General features: G+C 41.2%; 1 protein-coding gene across 2 annotated transcripts in view; it reads left to right on the top strand.

The window, feature by feature from the left end:
- EMCN (endomucin) overlaps positions 1 to 18058 on the top strand; it is an 84011-nt gene that overhangs the window by 58468 nt on the left and 7485 nt on the right. For both annotated transcript variants that reach the window (XM_074949982.1, XM_074949983.1), the window contains exons 11-13: positions 63 to 87; positions 962 to 1023; positions 17036 to 17109. In XM_074949982.1, coding sequence (XP_074806083.1) covers positions 63 to 87; positions 962 to 1023; positions 17036 to 17109 — 161 coding nt within the window. The remainder of the gene's footprint in view (positions 1 to 62; positions 88 to 961; positions 1024 to 17035; positions 17110 to 18058) is intronic.

Raw genomic sequence — 18058 nt, 5'->3', positions numbered from 1 at the left:
GAGCCTGTTATTTAGCCCACATCTAGGCAATCAGAATAACATAAATTTGTTTCCTCTTCCAGAGAGACAAGAGAATGGAACTGAACAGTAAGTTAAACTATGCCCCTGCATTCCTTTAAGCCTAGTCATGTGGCTCTTATGAAAGCAGCAATTTCTGCATGTTCTTAATTTTTTCCATTGAAATATAATAAACTGTTAACACCCATAAAAATAGCAAAAAGAGGGAGACACCATTTGAGAGTACATATTTCAGGGCACAGTTGAGCCTCTTTACTTTTTTCTTTCCATTTCCTCTTTGTTTCCTTTTCTTTCCCATCTCCCTTCTTTTTTCTTGTTTCTCTTTTATTGGTTTTTATTTTATTTTATTTTTTTGCTCTCCTCCCCATTTGCTAACTCACTAATTCACTTCAATTCAATTAGACTGCATTGGTACAATGAGCTGTACATGTGTTGTCACAGAGTAAAACTGAGACAGATCCATCCGGCTATATGCTTCTCGGGATGGCTGGAGGGTCCGTTGCTGACTCAGTGAGGCTCAGACATGTATTCATGAAGCTGAACTGTGTTTTGAGTGAAGAAACACAAAGCTTTGGCTGGCGAGCTGCTTCTTGAACCTATAGCTCTGTATGTCGGAGCTGCTTCTGTGGCCAGGTGCATTAGAGACATTGCAGGAGCAGAAAAGGAAGCTTCCCATCTTTCATCCCACAGCAGCTTCTCCCATTAGCCCTCTCCTCTGCACACCCACTTTGAGAAATGTTGGTTTAGGCCCTACAATCAGAGTGATGCAAGAAGACCTTTGTACCCATGCAAAGCCCTACTGAAATCAGTGGGGATTCCCAACATGACAGATTCCACCAGGATGGATCCTGTTACAGGATCATACCCTTAGTACTTTCTGCACTGACAAATATGCAGAAGTCTGATGCTAACTGTCTGTTTAAATGTCTCCCAACTAAAACAGAGCCCCAACAGATAAAGAGGGTGTCAAACTTCTTTCTGTAAAGACAACTTCTCCTGAGACTGGTAAGTGGATGCTTTTCTTTGACTGTAGAGGCTGGGGAGAAGAAGAGTTTGGATGTCAATTGATTTTTACACTGCCCCTGCCCCCCACAAAATCACAAAATAATTCCTTAGTAGCAGCCAAATAGTGACTTGAAGTAAATGCAGACTTTGTCTTTAATGAAAGTTGGGGGGAATTACTCTTGTCTGAGGAGATTAAAGCTATGTTTATAGCCCAAACCTAGAAACAATCATAATGACAATTAGTATTATGAATTTGCTCCATGCTAGGAGCAAGTTCAGTATTCCCCTGGAATAGCCATTTCCTGTGAGCAGAATTCCGACTGACCCAATAGTGTGGACAGAAGGTATTTTCACGCTGTCAGGACGCCACATATGGAATAAGGACCCAAAATGCAAGTACTCAAGGACAATGGTTGCAGAGCAGCTGCCCCACTCAATAAACAGTGGTCTGCAATATTTGCAGCCTAAGCAATGCAGCATTGAGAAGCTGACTTCACTGATTCTCGTTGTCCCAGCTGAGAGAAATGCCAAATGGACGTAAAAGATCTGATCTAAAGCTCATTGAAGTCAATGGGAGTCTCTTCAATAGGCTTTGGATCAGACCTAAACATTATAGTGAAAATAAGTGTTTTTTTCAAAATTTGTTCACATTTAATTTATGAAACATGATTTTTAAAGTTTTTGCTGTCCCTTTAACACCAGTCATTAACAAGAGCCCAAATCAAGGAAACGTAGTAAGTCTGGATAATTGATTCTTGTGACTTCACAAGAACGACTTCTTTCTTTTATTTATTTCTTTATTTATGTGGGACACTTGCATTCTTATGTAGAACAGGGTGAACTATTAACAATATATTTGACAAATAATCCCCTTTTTCTGTTGGCAAATTATCTGCGAACAGACTTTAATTATTTACAAATCTGTTCATTATTCACAACTCTTCAGCAAATGGTTGCTTGAAAACTACTTGCTAATGTACTTCTAGTATTTGCCGTTTATAATCTACTGTTCAAGTTATGTCCGGTCAGCTGTTTCTACTCTGTGTATAACTCCCATCCCCACAAAGACCTTGGCTTTTAAGATGACCCAGGAAACGTTTCCAGGAGTGTAATCATGTGTGACCCATTATGCAGATATTTTTGTGAACAAAACTTGGCTGATTATTAGTATTTGCAGAAAGCAAATAAAGGGAGTTGCAAATACTGTCTCCAAAATTCCTGCTTTTGGTTTGAATTAATGTTTGCAATTACTTTTTGCAGTATGCGCCCAGCTCTGCTTCTATCGCTCAACAGTCTCTTTTGTTACAACATACTGCCCTCATTACAGATTTACATTACAAATTACTCTGTTGTGTGCTAACTTGATGTTGTTTATTGTAAATTATTTACATCATAAAATCTGGAGGAAACAGAGGATATATATAATGTTTGTGAAAGGAATTAAACCTTCCTCATTTTAAGCATAATAAAATAATGTCCCTACAGGACTGAAGGTGGAACTAGGAGCTGCAAGAAAAAGCTGTGAAATGTAGAAGGACTGAGATAGTGATGTTTAGATCAAGACTCAGACCGTGCTAATCGGAATCCCAGTTACTGCACCAAAAAAGCAAAACCTCTCATGAGAACAACTGTCCTCACGAGATTTCAGATTTCACTCCCTCCCCATCCCAATACAGGACCCTTCCTGACCTACATAGGCCCTTCCCCACCGCAGCTCTAGGCACTCTCCATCAGAAATCTGCAGGGAAAGAGTTCCTCAAGTCTCCACCCTTCTTCTTCCTCTTCCTGGAGTCTTTAATGGGTCCTGGCTGACTGCTTCCCCCCAGTGGCAGTTTCAAGGGGCTGCTACATAGCTGCTGTGCCCTCCCCTCAAAATCCTGTGTGATCTTCTGGGGCCTGGTAGCCGATCCGAACCACCTCTTACATATGGCAGCAAGGAGTGGCATGGTCTGCGGTCTACTGGCTGTACTGCAAATCCCGCCACTCCCGTTGGCCTGCCTTGGAAGCTGTTGCAGTCAAAGAGATCAGGCTCCAAATGCTTTGTCTGGCTGGAGCAGTACCCATTTATCCTAGGTAGGATGCAGAGCCACGCTCCTTCACTCTCTAACTGACCCTGGCCTGCTGTTGCAAGACAAATGGAATCCAGGTCTTAGAAAACACGAAATTGAATTCCAGGGTTTGCTTGGGGTTTTTAAAATGTATTGTTTGGAAACTGAGATCATAGGTGTATTTTAAGGGGGGTTGGAGGGGTGTGTGTGTTTGTAAAATTGCAGTATTTCTTTAAAAAGTTGCATAAAGCTTCTGGTAGGTACTAGATTTCTTGGACACCTACAGGACCTGATGCTTCCCTCTCACCAATTTTAACACTGGAGTAACTCCGTTGATTTCAGTGGGTTACTCCTGTTTTGAATCAGTGTCAATGAGAAGAGAATCAGGTGCCCTGTGTTTTACAAGATGGGGCCTGAGGTCTTTTTAATCAGCTTCTAGATCACAGGTTGGCTATCTGAACACCTTCTGTGGAGAGAATGCTTAATATTCTCTTTTACTGAGGTATGCTGTATGTTTGCTATATTTGGAAGATATGAGTCATAACCACTTAGGGAACATGAATTTTCCCCCTGGTTAATGCTATTCTTATTTAATACACCTAACTCTTTTGCTGATGAAATTCTACATTTTAATAAATGTCGAAATTAAACACATATCCACAGGTATAAAGGCCATTTTTCTTCCAAGTTTCCTAAAATGATTAAATTAATTTTTTTTAAATCCGAAAAAGGACCCATTCATATTACAAACCTTATGAAAATACTTCTTACTCACACAAGTCCTAGTCACCTCAAGGTATCTATTCATGTAAGTAAGATTTACTCACTTGAATATAGGTTGCAGATTTGGGCCCAAAGACAGTCATTTCATAATAGCACAAATACACAGAAACGTATGGCGTGTCAGACTAATTTAGGGAGTATACTAAAAAACAATTACATTGTGAAAAAGTTATTCTGGAGCAATGTAAATTGTTGCAGTGCACCTGTATCCCCCCTCCGTGATCCAGCAGTGGCACCCACGGTTATGCTCCCAGCTCCTCAGCCATCAACTCTCTTGAGAAGAGACCCACATCTTTCTCCCTGATGATGAAGTGTTTTACCAGGCTGCCTAAATGGCCTGCGTCTGCATTTTGCTTTCTCCTCATAGGCTATAAACAGTGTAATTGTCCACAGTTATAGGTTACCACATAGATCTTTTTAAGCATGTAAATTCATGTGAGAGCATCACAGAGAAAACCTATTAAAACCCAATAAAAGAACGAACACACATGCTAATAGGTTTACCAGAGATCACCCCTCAGCTCCAACAATGGCTCTGGCAAGTGATCCATCTTTTGAAATCCACCAAGGGGTTTTCCTGTGATTAAAAGTTCATAACAGCTGCTGGCTCAGAACAATCACCTCCACGAATCTGAGAGTCACCCCTTTGTATAGCTTAGGCCTTTGATCTTTAGATACCAGGAACAGGTAATCAGCAGACAAAGGTGCCCTCCTCAGAGTGTAGTTTCCAAAGGCTGGGTTTTTGCATAATAGCGCACACCACCCTCTAGAGATTTCCTGGGAAACGCACTTAACTTTGTCCCAAAATTCATTCTTGTCTGGCACATTGTTTTAAATAGTCCTTTGAAGCTCATAATCCTTCCCAGTGTTTACATTGGCCACATCTCCCCCCAGAGGAATTACATACAAACCCACAACAGCACATCAACTTTGCATTTATAATACAATGGACTCCAAAACTATTTAAGCTTAATTTAATAAGATCTCCCAAAGATATTGCAGGAAATTGCCATATCTGTCATATAAACTTTTATATGCATTCCTTTTTTTTAAACTAGATTCAGGAAAAGCAACTCAGTTAAAGAGGAAAGCATAGTATAAGCAGCTTCATATTCACAAACAGTGTTGAAAGGACTTCACTTTGGCTGCCATTGACTCTATTACTATTATTATTTATTTATTGTGGTGCATATGTAATCTGCAAAAAGTTGAGTCTTAATCCAGGAAAGCAGCTAAGAACGTACATGTGTGAGTAGTTCTACCAAAGTCAATGGAGCTATTCAGTTGGTTAGTTAAATACACGCTTAAATGTTTTCCTGGATCTTAATCAGCTCTCAGTGGTTTTAGATGTGTCTTGCCCTCAAGGTGTATATTCAACCAATGGTAATGCTTCTCTTGTTTCACTGATTGGGTATGTTGTCACTCAATATTCCATGGAGGTTGAGTGCTTTGGGAAGTTTACATGAATGGCTAATCTTGATCTTGTATTTGAGGTAAGCTTTGTCAATAAGCACAGTTGGTATTTTTGGATTTATCCACACAATTTGGTGATGAGGAAGGAACAATTACTTTTTAGAAAAGCAAATGAAAGTACAAGGAAACATTCTGCCTTGACATGCAACCCTGGAAACTCACTGTCTTCAATGGAGTTGCATGGGATGTGTGTCAAGGCAGAATTTTGCATCTGGTCTTTGGCAATAGAGACCAAAGGAGACTGGCCTATTTCAGCAGTGCATTTGGATCATACTTTAAAGAAGTAATGAAGAATTTTAGAATATATGGAGGGATATCTACAATAATGCTGAAGAACTGCAGAAAATGTCTTCCAATCAAGAAGCTGGCCCAAACACATTTGTTCTGCCAATGGACCTTATGACATTAGGAAAACCACATAAAACGAAGTTTAGTGTTCTCATCATTTTGGAAACAAATAAGAAAAATGTGTGTGCTGAAGGATATATGTCTATAAGGTTTGGATTTCATGTGAGAGTTTAATAATACATTAGAACATCTGAGAAGTGAGATAAAGCTTAAGTGCACCCTGTGGTGAAAATTTGACATGGACAAGAACTTTGGATACTGTATATAATTTGGAAAGCCTTACATGGACCATGCAGAGAAATAACTTTGCCACTCCAGACTGGCTATGTGGCATGCCAAGGGCTCTGCTTGCTAGTAACAAGAAGTCATCACATACTGTAGCGTGCATCAGAACAATCAGCCAGGAAAATGGGTGAATATATGACCTTACATTGGGTTTTCCTGTTCTAGGACTGAACATCCACCATGGAGTTGCATACATGACATTTCAGCTTTAGGCATGTATGTCTCCGGAGAATGCGTAATAATGCAGGATTTTCTATGACAAGTGAGAGACAAGTACAATCATCATCCAGATATAGTTGTCTAACATCTTAAAAACCCCAATATGACAGCCTACCTACCTCCTTTTGTAGTGGGAGCTGGGTTCTCATATACTTCATTGTAGACTGTGTATTTATTAACCTCCATAAAAGGCAACTGAAAGTAGTGGATCACAGATCAGTAAAAAGCCCTGAGGCATAGTATTTGGAGTGAGGATGTCCCATAAATATGAACTGCACATGGTAGAACTGTACTGATTACATAGATAATGGATCATAAATCATCACTTTGGAACCAAGGCTGGAGTAGCTGCACTAGCAGCTGTCTAACTCTAGCGATGGTCTTTGGTTTTATCGCACCAGTATGATATTTAATATAAAGTCTCCTGAGAATGTGGCAATGTAGAAGTTATTGCAAAGTTGCCTAGAGAAATCCAGACACCTGAATGTAATCTGATATACCAGGTGTCGTTCCTTCCAAAATAACCTGTGCTGCAGAGAGAGAGTACAGGGTAGGCTATATGACAGATAGGATTTTGGTCATGGGGAAGGTAAAGAAAGTAATCAGCCCTGGAATGAATTTGCTGGAAGTAAATAAAAAGTATGCCAGAACTGATTTGGATCAGATATTAGCTTGTCATTTCAGAATGCTGAGTGGCCTGCAGAGTCCAAAGTGGGCCACGGTAATATCTGCATGGGAAATTCCAAACATTTCCACTGTGATAGAAATGGAAATTGTAAGAGTTTTTATTGAACAAAACCAGCAAAAACAAGGCAAATGTATGGGTAGTCAATATGGTAGTCTGTACATGGCCCAGACATCTTATACTTGCCCTCCTGTGGTATTTTGGTCACCATTTCTTTTCCCCTCCTTTCCTCTTGGGCTGCTGTACTTTTTCCCAGAGGATGAACGCAACCAGAAGGAAATGAGGCAGAATGGATGTCTGTGAACAGTGATTTCCCCTCAGCTGGTTCTTATTTCCCCTTCCTGGTAGATGTTCCATGGTTCCTAAGTAGTAACCACGTTGAAGGAAAGAGGCATCTCTCTGTTCAAGGTGCTCACAGATAGCACAATACAACATTTGAACCAGTCACGAACCCAGAACACACAGCCACACTCCCCAGTATTTCCCAGGTCCATTGTATACTTGAGCATCTCCAACCACTGCTTTTGGATATTAATAATACTAATGATCTTAGGTCTTCTAGTATCCAGTGGTTGTAATTGAACCTACCAGGTTTCCATGATATTGCCCACAGGTATGTCCCGTGCACAGTCATGTGAGCTACATATTCTGAAGATGTGAGATACCTGACAGAATGGATTTTTATTTTTATTTTGGTACTATGGCCTGTGAATTCTTTGTGCCATTCCCCTGTTTAACATACTGTTCTCCACCATGACCTCTATGATCCATAACATGCAACTTCCCTCTCTATGATAAGGAATACCGCACGCGGTGTCTGACCATTCATTTAATCAGCGAGAGACAGAAAAAAGGAGTCTCACATACTTCACTCAACACTCCAGACATTGGAATATGTGTGCATTGTGGCACTTACGTCTGAATACCTAGCACAGCTCTCCAGAGCAAATGCTTGTGCAACTGTGTTTTGGATCTGTGGTATTTCATCTGTAAGCAGAGTCAGGATGAGCTCTACCCTGACATCTGGTGGCGAGTCATGGTGGGTTGTGGAAAAGAAGTTCAGATCTCATTTGCATAGGCACACCCACCCTGCCTGGATGGTCACTTTGGCTGCTGTAGGAGCCCCAGTTTCTCTGTTATTGGGGCAGGAATAAACTGTTATTATCCTGATTATGTGAATCAAGGACAGTGGAACTGTACTTGGCCTTTTGTTATGATGGACGGACTCACCATCAACTAAGCAGCACTCGCTAGGCAAGGGTCATGGGTTCCAAAACCCAGTCAATGGAGAGAGGCTGGAGACAGGTATTAATACTTGGTGGTATGGGCCCCATGTGCTAATTGCACTTTCTCCTCTCTCCACTGTGGAATATCAGAGATTTTGATTCCATTAGGAGTCTAGTTACAGGTGGCTGAGCTGAATTCACTTTAGGCTAATGGTGCACCAGCACTGAGGCTCCCCTACTACAAACTGAAATCACAAAAGAGCTAAACTTACTAAGAGCTGAAATCACTGAGTGTTGTGTTAAGTAGTGGGGGAGCCTGGAGATATATTGCAGAGCAGTTTGTGAGACTGCTGGCAGAGCAGAGCGGCTGGTGGAGCAGAGCAGTTTGTCGGACGCCTGGAGCAACTCATGGGAGCGGCTGGCAGAGCGGAGCCCCATGGAGAGGTGGGGCAATCAGCTTTGGACCATGTAAGGTGCCCCTTAACTCCCCCCCCCATCTCCACCCAGGTTGGGAGGTAAAACTCTGCAGATAAACTTTCAGACTCTGGGGCTGCCCTGACCAGGGACAGAGACTTTTGGGTCATTGGACTTTTGGGACTTTGGGTGATTTTGGGTTGCTGGACTCAAGAACCAAAGCGAAAGGACACGCCCCAATTTGCTTGGGGTGGGTTTTTTGTTCATGGGTTGTGTTATGAATCCTGTTGGTGGTGTTTCCCCAACATAATGCCACATTGTTTCTCTCTGTTATTAAAAGGCTTTTTGCTACACTCAGACTATGTGCTTGTGAGAGGGGAAGTATTGCCTCTTGGAGGAGCCCAGCGGGGGTGGTATATATTTGTCCCAGGTCACTGTGTGAAGGCTCGAGCCGGTTTTGCATTGTGTTATTGGAATGGAACCCCTAGATACTGAACCCGGCCCTTGTTGCTGCCAACTCTGACGGGCAGAAGGGTCACACATCCTTTCACAATGAGGCCATACCCCCATTTTCACTCCCCTGGAGAGTCAGTGATTTGTTTAAGCAATTTGTTCTGTCAAGCACATTTAACCACAAATATGTCCTGAGACACGATCCCCTCATGCTGTTGTTGGAACTTTGTCAGAGGAAGACAAGAAATTATCCCTCCATCTACAGGCCCAGAGGCCAGCTGTCTTCTGTGATGAGCACATGCACATCTGGGCGATGGGGCTTAAGGAGGTAATGCATCTTTTCGTTGTTTTTTGAGGTTTTCAATGTCTGTTTGACCCAGTGGGGGCTCAATCCTGGGGGCCCTGTTCATGCCAAAGGGAGTTTGGCTTTGGGGAATGGTTCCACATTAGACCCCATTTTTCAGTTTGCACTAGTGGTTTCATTCTCTCTCATTTCCTTCATTTCTTCTAGTATCTACAGGGAGGAATCCAGGATCACCTGAAAGCGTAAGCCCCTCTGATGCAGGAAGTGCTTTCTATTCCCTCTCTCTCTTATGAGGAGACCTCCAATGCATGTCAGCAGGGAGCAGACCACTGGCAAAATGAAAGCCTGGAAAGGGTACGGGCATTCCTATGTACTTGAGGTGGTGACTTTGGCTACTTAGTAAATCTTTGCGTCTGTTATTGTGAACTGTGCTTTCAATGCCTTTTTTTGTTTTTCTCCTTGAGGGTGGATAGTCTTGGAGCTGCTTCATGGAAAGTCGTCCCCAGGGAGGAGAGCAAGTACTCCTTTTCTTTCTGTCTGATTTTTCTCTCACCATCTCTTTTTTTGTGTCTTATTTTATAATGACCTGTCACTGTTGTTTCCTCATAGAAATTGAAGAATAAACTCCCCACATGGTCTTCCAGGCAGCGACTGTCTTTTATTTTGGTTGTACAGCACCCAACACACGATTCTGACTGAGGCCTCTGAGTGCTACTATCTAATACAATTACACATTTTTTTGCACATCTCTGTGGCTGTGTTTTTATGAGTGTTATTTTGTTTGTGTCCTGTATGTGTTTCCAAGAGTTTTTAAAGCAAAGTCTACCCCCACCACTGAGGAGAACTCTTGGGACTGCTAGGGGATCACAGCATTGTGGAATGATGTATGCACCTGAATTTTCGGGATACTTGGTTTGCCAGCTGTACCCTGAGACCTCCTTCTCTCAGAGAAATTGCCTTTTTCAGCATTTTTTCCCTGGTTGGCTATTGAGCAGTGGACAGCTACTTATCCCTTATCTTTCTATTCCAGTGTGCCCCATAATTGACATTGTTGTCTGGATAGGTACCTCTGTCCTGCTGGTTGTGAGAAGGAACTATTCATTGGTTAGGCCCAGTGTGGCCAGGAGATCAGCATTGGGTTCAGGACAAGGGAGAGCTACCTCTGCCCTGATTTTTCCCCTACTAGTACCTATCTCACACTGTCTCCTATTTCCTAGTATGTTACTGAGAACATTACTAGCTGAACAGGGCACAATCAACTGTGTAGTAATCACTGGATTTATTTTTGCACTCTCGTTTTGCTGTGGCTGCATTTTCAGTCCAGCACAGTTCTATTTTCAAGCATTATTTACACTCTCTCCCTTTTTAATTATAGAGGTAAACAATTAGCTTCTGGTCTCTACAGATGCCTTTTGCACTTTTATGGAAAAATTAGCCTCTGTTGTTACATTTTCATCAGAGCAAGAGACACTTACACTGCAATTGCTTTATACCAAAATGATTGTTACATATGCCAGGTTTTTTGCTGTTAGATGTTTTGGTGGAGTGACAATGGAGCACACTTGGCCTCATTCATAACATGCCCATAGAAATCTTACACAAAATACAGCTTCTTATTTTTGATGGCCTACATTGCTTACTTGGGCAGAGCTCCCATTAAATTCAAAGAGCTCCTTGTGCTTGTCTCTGCAGTATAAAGGCCTCTGGATGACCTATCTGTAGGACAGCTGCTGTTACTCCTCATGCTTCTCTGGTTATGTCCTGCATGTGTATTGTGCTTGGGATTATCACGGTTCAAGGCAACTGCACATGTATTCCCCCTCTGTGGCCCAGAAAGGGCACCCGCTCTGGGCTACCATCTCCCCAGACATTGTCTACCTGGGGTGGAGACACACAGCTCTCTTCCCTTCTGATGAGGGTATTTCCAGATGGCATGATCCCCCTGACTATGCTGTGGCATCCCCAGCAAAAGACAGGCTGCCAAAGCAGGCTTCTTTTGCCTTCTCTTCAGAGATTGATAACAGAGTAATTGCCAAGAGTTATAAGTTACTACACAGTTCCTTCTAAGCAAGCATGTTTATTTTAAGATATAAAGCATTGCACATAAAACATTTAAAACAATAAAAGAAACTGCATGCAGGCTAATAAGCTTACCAAGGATTATCCCAACACCAGCATGGGCTTTGGCAGATGAGCAGTCCTTCAAACCCCACACAGGGTTTCAAGTTCATAACACCCTTTGCTCAGAACAAGAACCTTCATGCCTCCTGTGAGTCACTCATGTAGCCAGTTTGCCTTGAAGAGAGCGTGAATACTCATCAGCCTGACAGTGGCTTTCTGCTCAAGGAGAAGCATCAAAAAAATGCAATCCTCTGTGGGTCATTGGCATTCACTTCCCTGCAAGTGTTTCCTAGGAAATGCACGTCACATGTAGTGTCCCAAAAATTCCTTTGAAGTTCCTAACGCTTCCCAGATTGCATTAATCCTGTCTTCCTCCTAAAGAAATTCTGTACAATACCACAATAGTACATGCAAGTTTGTCTTTTTAATACAGTGGACTCCTAAAATAATTCAATAAGGTTTAACTTAATTCCATAAATATTGTCCAGGATATTGTTATATCTGTCCCAGGGGTAACAACATTAGCATCCTGAGTCAAATTGGAAACCCAACATCCCTGTTATAAAATTTCAAGTACCTGAATAAATGTAGAACAGAGAAATGTCTATTTCAGAACCCCAAATTCCCCTGTAGAACAAAGAGTCACAATACACTAACTAATGACACACAAGTCAGAAGCAAAACGGTGTCAAAATAAATGTTCATGAGCTGATCAGTCAGGACACTCTGTGTACGGCAGAAACTTGCAAGAACGAATTAACATGTTTGTAGGTGTTACGTATGCCATATGTTCTCCAACCCAAGTGAAAGTTTCATTCAACAAATAAAAAACTGCTTCACTAAATACAATATTTTTCCTTTCATATCATCAATTTATTTAGTACTCTGTGTACTTTTTAGTACTTTAGGCGTAATAGCTGGAGACTCTTGGCTTGCTGCAGGTTAATGGTTTTATTCAATAACAACACTTAAGTTTTCATCTGTGCTATTTCTGAAAAAATGTCAACCTGACACTGAAACTTTGGACTCTGTGGAAACTTTTTTGCAGTTAGCTAGCGTCAGATCTACATTTCCCATTTATTTCAAGTAAATAGATTATTGAATCAAGAACTGCATTTACCTTCACATGATAATCAATTTCTGCTCTTTATCTCCTCCACCCTCATTCTGATTAAGGATGACAACTGGCTTCAGAAGGAAGGAAACTGCATATCAGATTATAGTCTGGTGCCTGAATTTCACTTGATGACTTTGATAAAAGTATCTGAATTGCTTGGCTGCAAAAACCAATTTTTCATAAGTGCCATAATAACATGCTAATCATATCAAAGACCAATGCTGAATTACAGTAGCTCCTTGTGAAGCTATCCTAATTTTAACATTATTGTTGTTTATGTGTATTATAGCAATGCTTAGAGGCACAAACCAAAATCAGGGCCACATTGTGCTAGGCCCTGTACATGTTACATGATCCTTGCTTTGAGAAGTTTACTATCCATTTTAAGACAAAACACAGCAAGTGAGCATGACCACTAATACAAGGGAATGAGAGACAGGGAGGATGCAAGTAATAGAAATAACATCTTAAGATTTTCAGTAAGGTTTTATGGTTAGTTGTCAAATAAAATTTCTAGGCTAGTTTCTGTGTAATTCCATTATCCTAATACTGTACCTAAGGCCTCTTTCTTAATCTGTGCATCATTTCTTTCCATTTTTGTAGCAGTGTATGATTTATGTGCAGTTGGCTTCTCACTGCCCTCTGCCAATCTATATGAGATAATTCCTACTCCAACTGGAGAGGTGTTGCAAGTCAAGATCACAGGTAAAGTGGGGTCCCATTGCACTTACACCTGTGCAGCTGACAACACTTGTTTAATTGCATCCAAAATTTTCTGTCAATACCTCCTAATTCCCACATTTTCACCTTTTTATAACAGTTCCGTCAGTAATTTTAACAGGGTAAACAATCATGAAATGAATTTTCCACAGTAATTAGCTGGCACCAGGAAAATTCATTAGTATTATTACACTATTACATATCTGTTCCAATTGAGACTGGGGCCCCATTGTGTTAGGTGCTGTACAAACATACAGTGAGAGGCAGCTCTGTGTCAGTTGTCACCGATGACCTCACACTCTTTTATACAGTCCTTCAGTATGTTCCATCTACTACACCAATGGTGCAATTTCTTAAACATGCTGCTTAGCTTTGACTAGACAATCTTGAATCAGCTAATGGAAACAAAAGCCAGCTTTTCACTGATTTTGAAGGCTGGCTATTTTGGTGTTTCTGGTGATTTGTGTGTAATGTCCTTTCTCTGAACAACAGTCCCCCAAGGTGCCCGTATATTCTATCTAGACTGCTTGAGAACAGCAATGTTTTTGCAGTGTGTCCAGTACTTTCAAAATGATTCACTATATTCAGAGATTTTGGCCAAGACAACTTTCCCCTGTAAGCCACACTTAGCAACGTGCTGCACCGTTTAGTGCTAAATAATTCTGCAAGTAAATTGAAATCTCATCTGTTCTAACATGCTCATGGAAGCCAACCTTTTTGACTTGCTATAAAATACCTGGGTCAAAACATGTTTTTTTACAGACTTGGGAACGATATCTTTCAGTTAAGGCTTTTTTTGGATTAATAAAAATCTCTTCATATTTAAATAAGAACATTCAAATTAGTTTCATCTGGGTTTTTTTCTGGTGCCTCAAGATATTCAGCAAACATCTTGGATCCAGCAGTTGTAATACTGCTCCTTTTCCTGCTCTCCAATATCCCATTTGTAGGCTTGTCCAGGCACTGCACGTTTATGCTAAAATTCTCTATTGCTTCTTCGAGGCATAATCCGATCTTATTTCTGAAACAGTCCATTTATTGCCTTAGTTTCTTTTGTTCAGAGACTTCCTGTGTTCCCTTTTCTATTCTGAAATTCTATTCTATTCTGTCCTCCTCACTAAATTGTTGGGTTGGAGTAATACATATAGACTCTAATACTGTGTTTATTAAGGATATGTGATCCAAATATGTAAGTACGGATGGAGCAGGCATTGTTATGGTTTATTCCAGAATGCTACCCACAAAACTCCCCACCAGGCGATATGTTAACACAGACAACCAACTAAAAAAAACCATGGAAGCATTGCACTGTCAGATCAAATTCTTAGTGGCTGCTCATTGATCTTGCAAAGAGGTCACTGATACCTAGCAATTTCTGAGTGGATCAGTCCTGCCGTGGGCGTCACATACATCACACTGGACTCTCTAGATAGATCATGTGTTAGGCAGGGTGCCTAGCCTAAATGTCTCTGCCAGCGGCATATTAACGCCTAGGCCAACAAGGCCTAGGCCTAGGGCGGCAAATTTGCAGGGGCGGCAAATTTATAATAGCAGCCAGAGGCTGCTTCTCCCGCCCCAACTCCACCCATTGCCTGCCCCCTCCCTGCCCCTATTGGTCCCCTTCCCCAAATCCCCACCCCAGCCCCGCCTCCTCTCCTGAGTGCGCCGCGTTCCCCCCTCTTCTCCCTTCCTTTGCGAAGCTGTTTCGCGCACAAGCACTGGCAGGGAGTGGGGAGAAGCAGGACCCGGCGGTGCGCTCAGGGGAGGAGGCGGAGGCGAGCTGCGGCGGGGGGGGCCGGGAGCTGCTGGGGGGAGGGGGCGGCAATTATTTCAGGGCCTAGGGGTGGCAAAATCATTAATCCGCCACTGGTCTCTGCTATCTAGGGAGAGATTAATGGCAGAGACTTGGACCTTAAAGAAAGCAAATTCACTACTCCTGGCAGGGATGAGTCTGGATATTCAGCTTTCAAAAGCTTATGCCCAAATAAATTTGTCATCTCTAAGGTGCCACAAGTACTCCTCATTCTTTCTCCTGATACAGACTAACACGGCTACCACTCTGAAACCTGTCAGCTTTCTGAAGCAGTCATTGTTGTTCTAAGAAACACACCTCATTTTAGATTCTGAGCCAAAGATCATTCACATCAAGGGGAGCCTTTACACTGATCTCAACAGCTTTGGATCAAGGCTGTAGAACTGTCATGTTGCAGTGGGGGCACTGTGATTCTTTTATAAAGTCTTCATGGTGGGTAGCAGGGACGGGGAGAATACCTTTGGCAGAAGAGCTGATCAGAAAATCTTAACAAATTTGAAATTCTACAAAAAAAACTTGGTAAATTTTTTTGTGGAATTCCTCCCCTTCCCCATTTTTTTTCAACCAGGTCTATTTGTTGTCATCCTCTCCACCCCCCATCTTTCCCCAGTCCCTCTATTTCTTCATGCTGTACAGATGACCGAAAGTGGAGCAAGGTTAAAACATGCAGGCCAAAAAGAGAAAACGGGTGGGGGAGATGGACTGTTATCACCCATAAAGATGTCAGGGAGGGTCCTTAAAAGTCTGTGGAGTTGGTTGGGACAAAACTGTATTGCATCGAGAATTGGTTGACATTTTTGGCATTTGTCTGAAAACAAAAACTGTCGCAAAATATTTTGTGATATTGTTGAAATGCTCCATTTTTCACCAAAAAACCCTGGACCTTTTTTTTTAAAATATTTCCTCTTCCCCTTCCCTCCCCCCTCCCCCCCCCTCAAAAAATCTGTATAGTAAAAAGCTGCTGAACTGGTGCCTGGTATTTTTTGTTTACTAAAAACTGGGGTGGAGGGCTGTTAAACAAGCATTTGTTGATAACCATTTCAATAACTTTTTTGATGTTTTTGATAGACATTTTGAACTTTTTTAAAAAATCGAAATAAACAAAAAAAAGGCTAACCACTTTGAAGTGAAAACAAATTCAATTTTTCTTGTCAAATTACTTTTGGATTTTTCAACCAGTTCTAATAGAATCCCAGTGGATACCAAGGTGTCTCTCAGCTGAACTCTGAAGATTGCATTGTATTGTAGGGCATATATCGCTGCCCATGGTAAGGTCACTTGAGACCATTAATTATTCTTTTAAAATAAATAGCTACAATTTAGTTTTCGGTTGAATAGAACATAGTGGATTTGTTGCACCTCTGATTTGTATTGACTTGTATGTTAATACAGTATGTAATCATGATAAATATTATACATTTTTACCAGGATGTTTCAAACTTTATTGTAATTTAACTATATATACACCTCTTAATTTAGTCGTCTCTCATACACCTATAAGTGAGAAATTCCCTTTGAGAAGTGGACAGAAAGGCACTCAGTTTATGTTTCTGTGTTTCACAAAACCAGTTTTTGGTTATATGGAGCCCACCACATTTAAGTGTGTGAATCCTTTTCAGCCCCACACAGATCTTGACTCCAATATTCTGCTCCTCCTACATGCATAGAACTCCCATTGATATTAGCAGAAATAACACGGGAAATAGGGTGTTCTGGAAAAACAGACATATATGGAACTAATGAGCACTTAGGCCACAATTCAGGAAAGCCTTAAGTGCATGCTTAAGTCCATCCCTGTTTTTCTAAATTGAAGCTACAGAGAATACAGAATAACCAAGTCAAGATCCACTATGTGGAGTGGAATGGAGAATGTTGCATGTCATGTAATTCTGACAGGGAAACTGGACTAATTTTGCAAAGCAGCCTGTGATGTATTCTTGCTGCACTTGTTTCTCATTATGTTTCTATGCCTAATTGATCAAAATGTACCTTCTCTTTGTTAGGTGAGCACATCTTTCAGGGAAAGAATAGAACTCACCAACCTGATGAATCCTCCTCACACCTGGGCAATAAATATGTATGTTTACTCTTTCATTCTGTTTTCTGTAACTTTCATTAATATGTGTTATCATTAGCATGGTTCAGTTAAGCTAAAACAAAAAGCAAAGAACTGTAAGCAGAAAAAAACTAATGACTTCTGTCAGTAAGAACCTTAAGGCCATTTTGCTTAAACTTTCATGAACTAGAATCACAAATTAGCTGGGTTTTTTTCCCGTGTTGCAAAAGCAATATTAGGATTTTGCTCCACTGCTCTGGCCTGATATTTTGCCACTCATGTACTCAAAAAGTTAAGATTTCTATACGGGCTACAGCTGATATCATGTGGTAGTATTCTACTAAAATAAGAGTCAATCCTGCACTGTGCTGACATTATTCTAAGAGGTGCTATTTCCTCAATACCTATTGAAGTCAATGAAAATGAAGGTACCCTGCACCTTGCAGGATGGGGCCTAATGTGTGCATTTCCTTGCTTTGACTGTTGACTATTATCTCCTATTGGATGGAGCTTTATATTTTTGTATGTGAGCCCGAACTAAACATATGTTTACCCTCTGAGTCCTGTGTCTGAAGTCAAGTGCCTAAAGAAAAGCAGCCAGATCTACAGGGGTGCTAGGCTCTCAACCCCATTGGCTTCACAGGAAGTTGTGTACACTTCAGACCTCTGCATATTAGGCCATTTTTATTTAGGTGCTTCAATGTGGATTAAGGTGCTTAATTTCAGTCACCCTAAATTTGAAAATGTTGTCCCACGTTTTTGAATATAGAAAGGCAGGGGTCTCTAGAGAATCCATCCAGGTCAAAAATTGAAACCCATCAAGGTCTCTGTGTTGTTCTTCAAATGTAAAGTCTTTTCAGGCAGTCATGTCTTTTCATCTTTTCCCCCTATGGTTGAACCCTTGCCCCTCTTTTCACAGAAACCACTTGTCATAGCTTTTATTATTATTATTATTTTATTTTATGTTATT

Source organism: Natator depressus, chromosome 4, assembly GCF_965152275.1.
Source record: "Natator depressus isolate rNatDep1 chromosome 4, rNatDep2.hap1, whole genome shotgun sequence".
In the NCBI taxonomy this organism is placed as follows: Eukaryota; Metazoa; Chordata; order Testudines; family Cheloniidae; genus Natator; species Natator depressus.
Note: the sequence above shows the minus strand (reverse complement) of the source record. Positions and strands in the feature narration are given on the sequence as shown.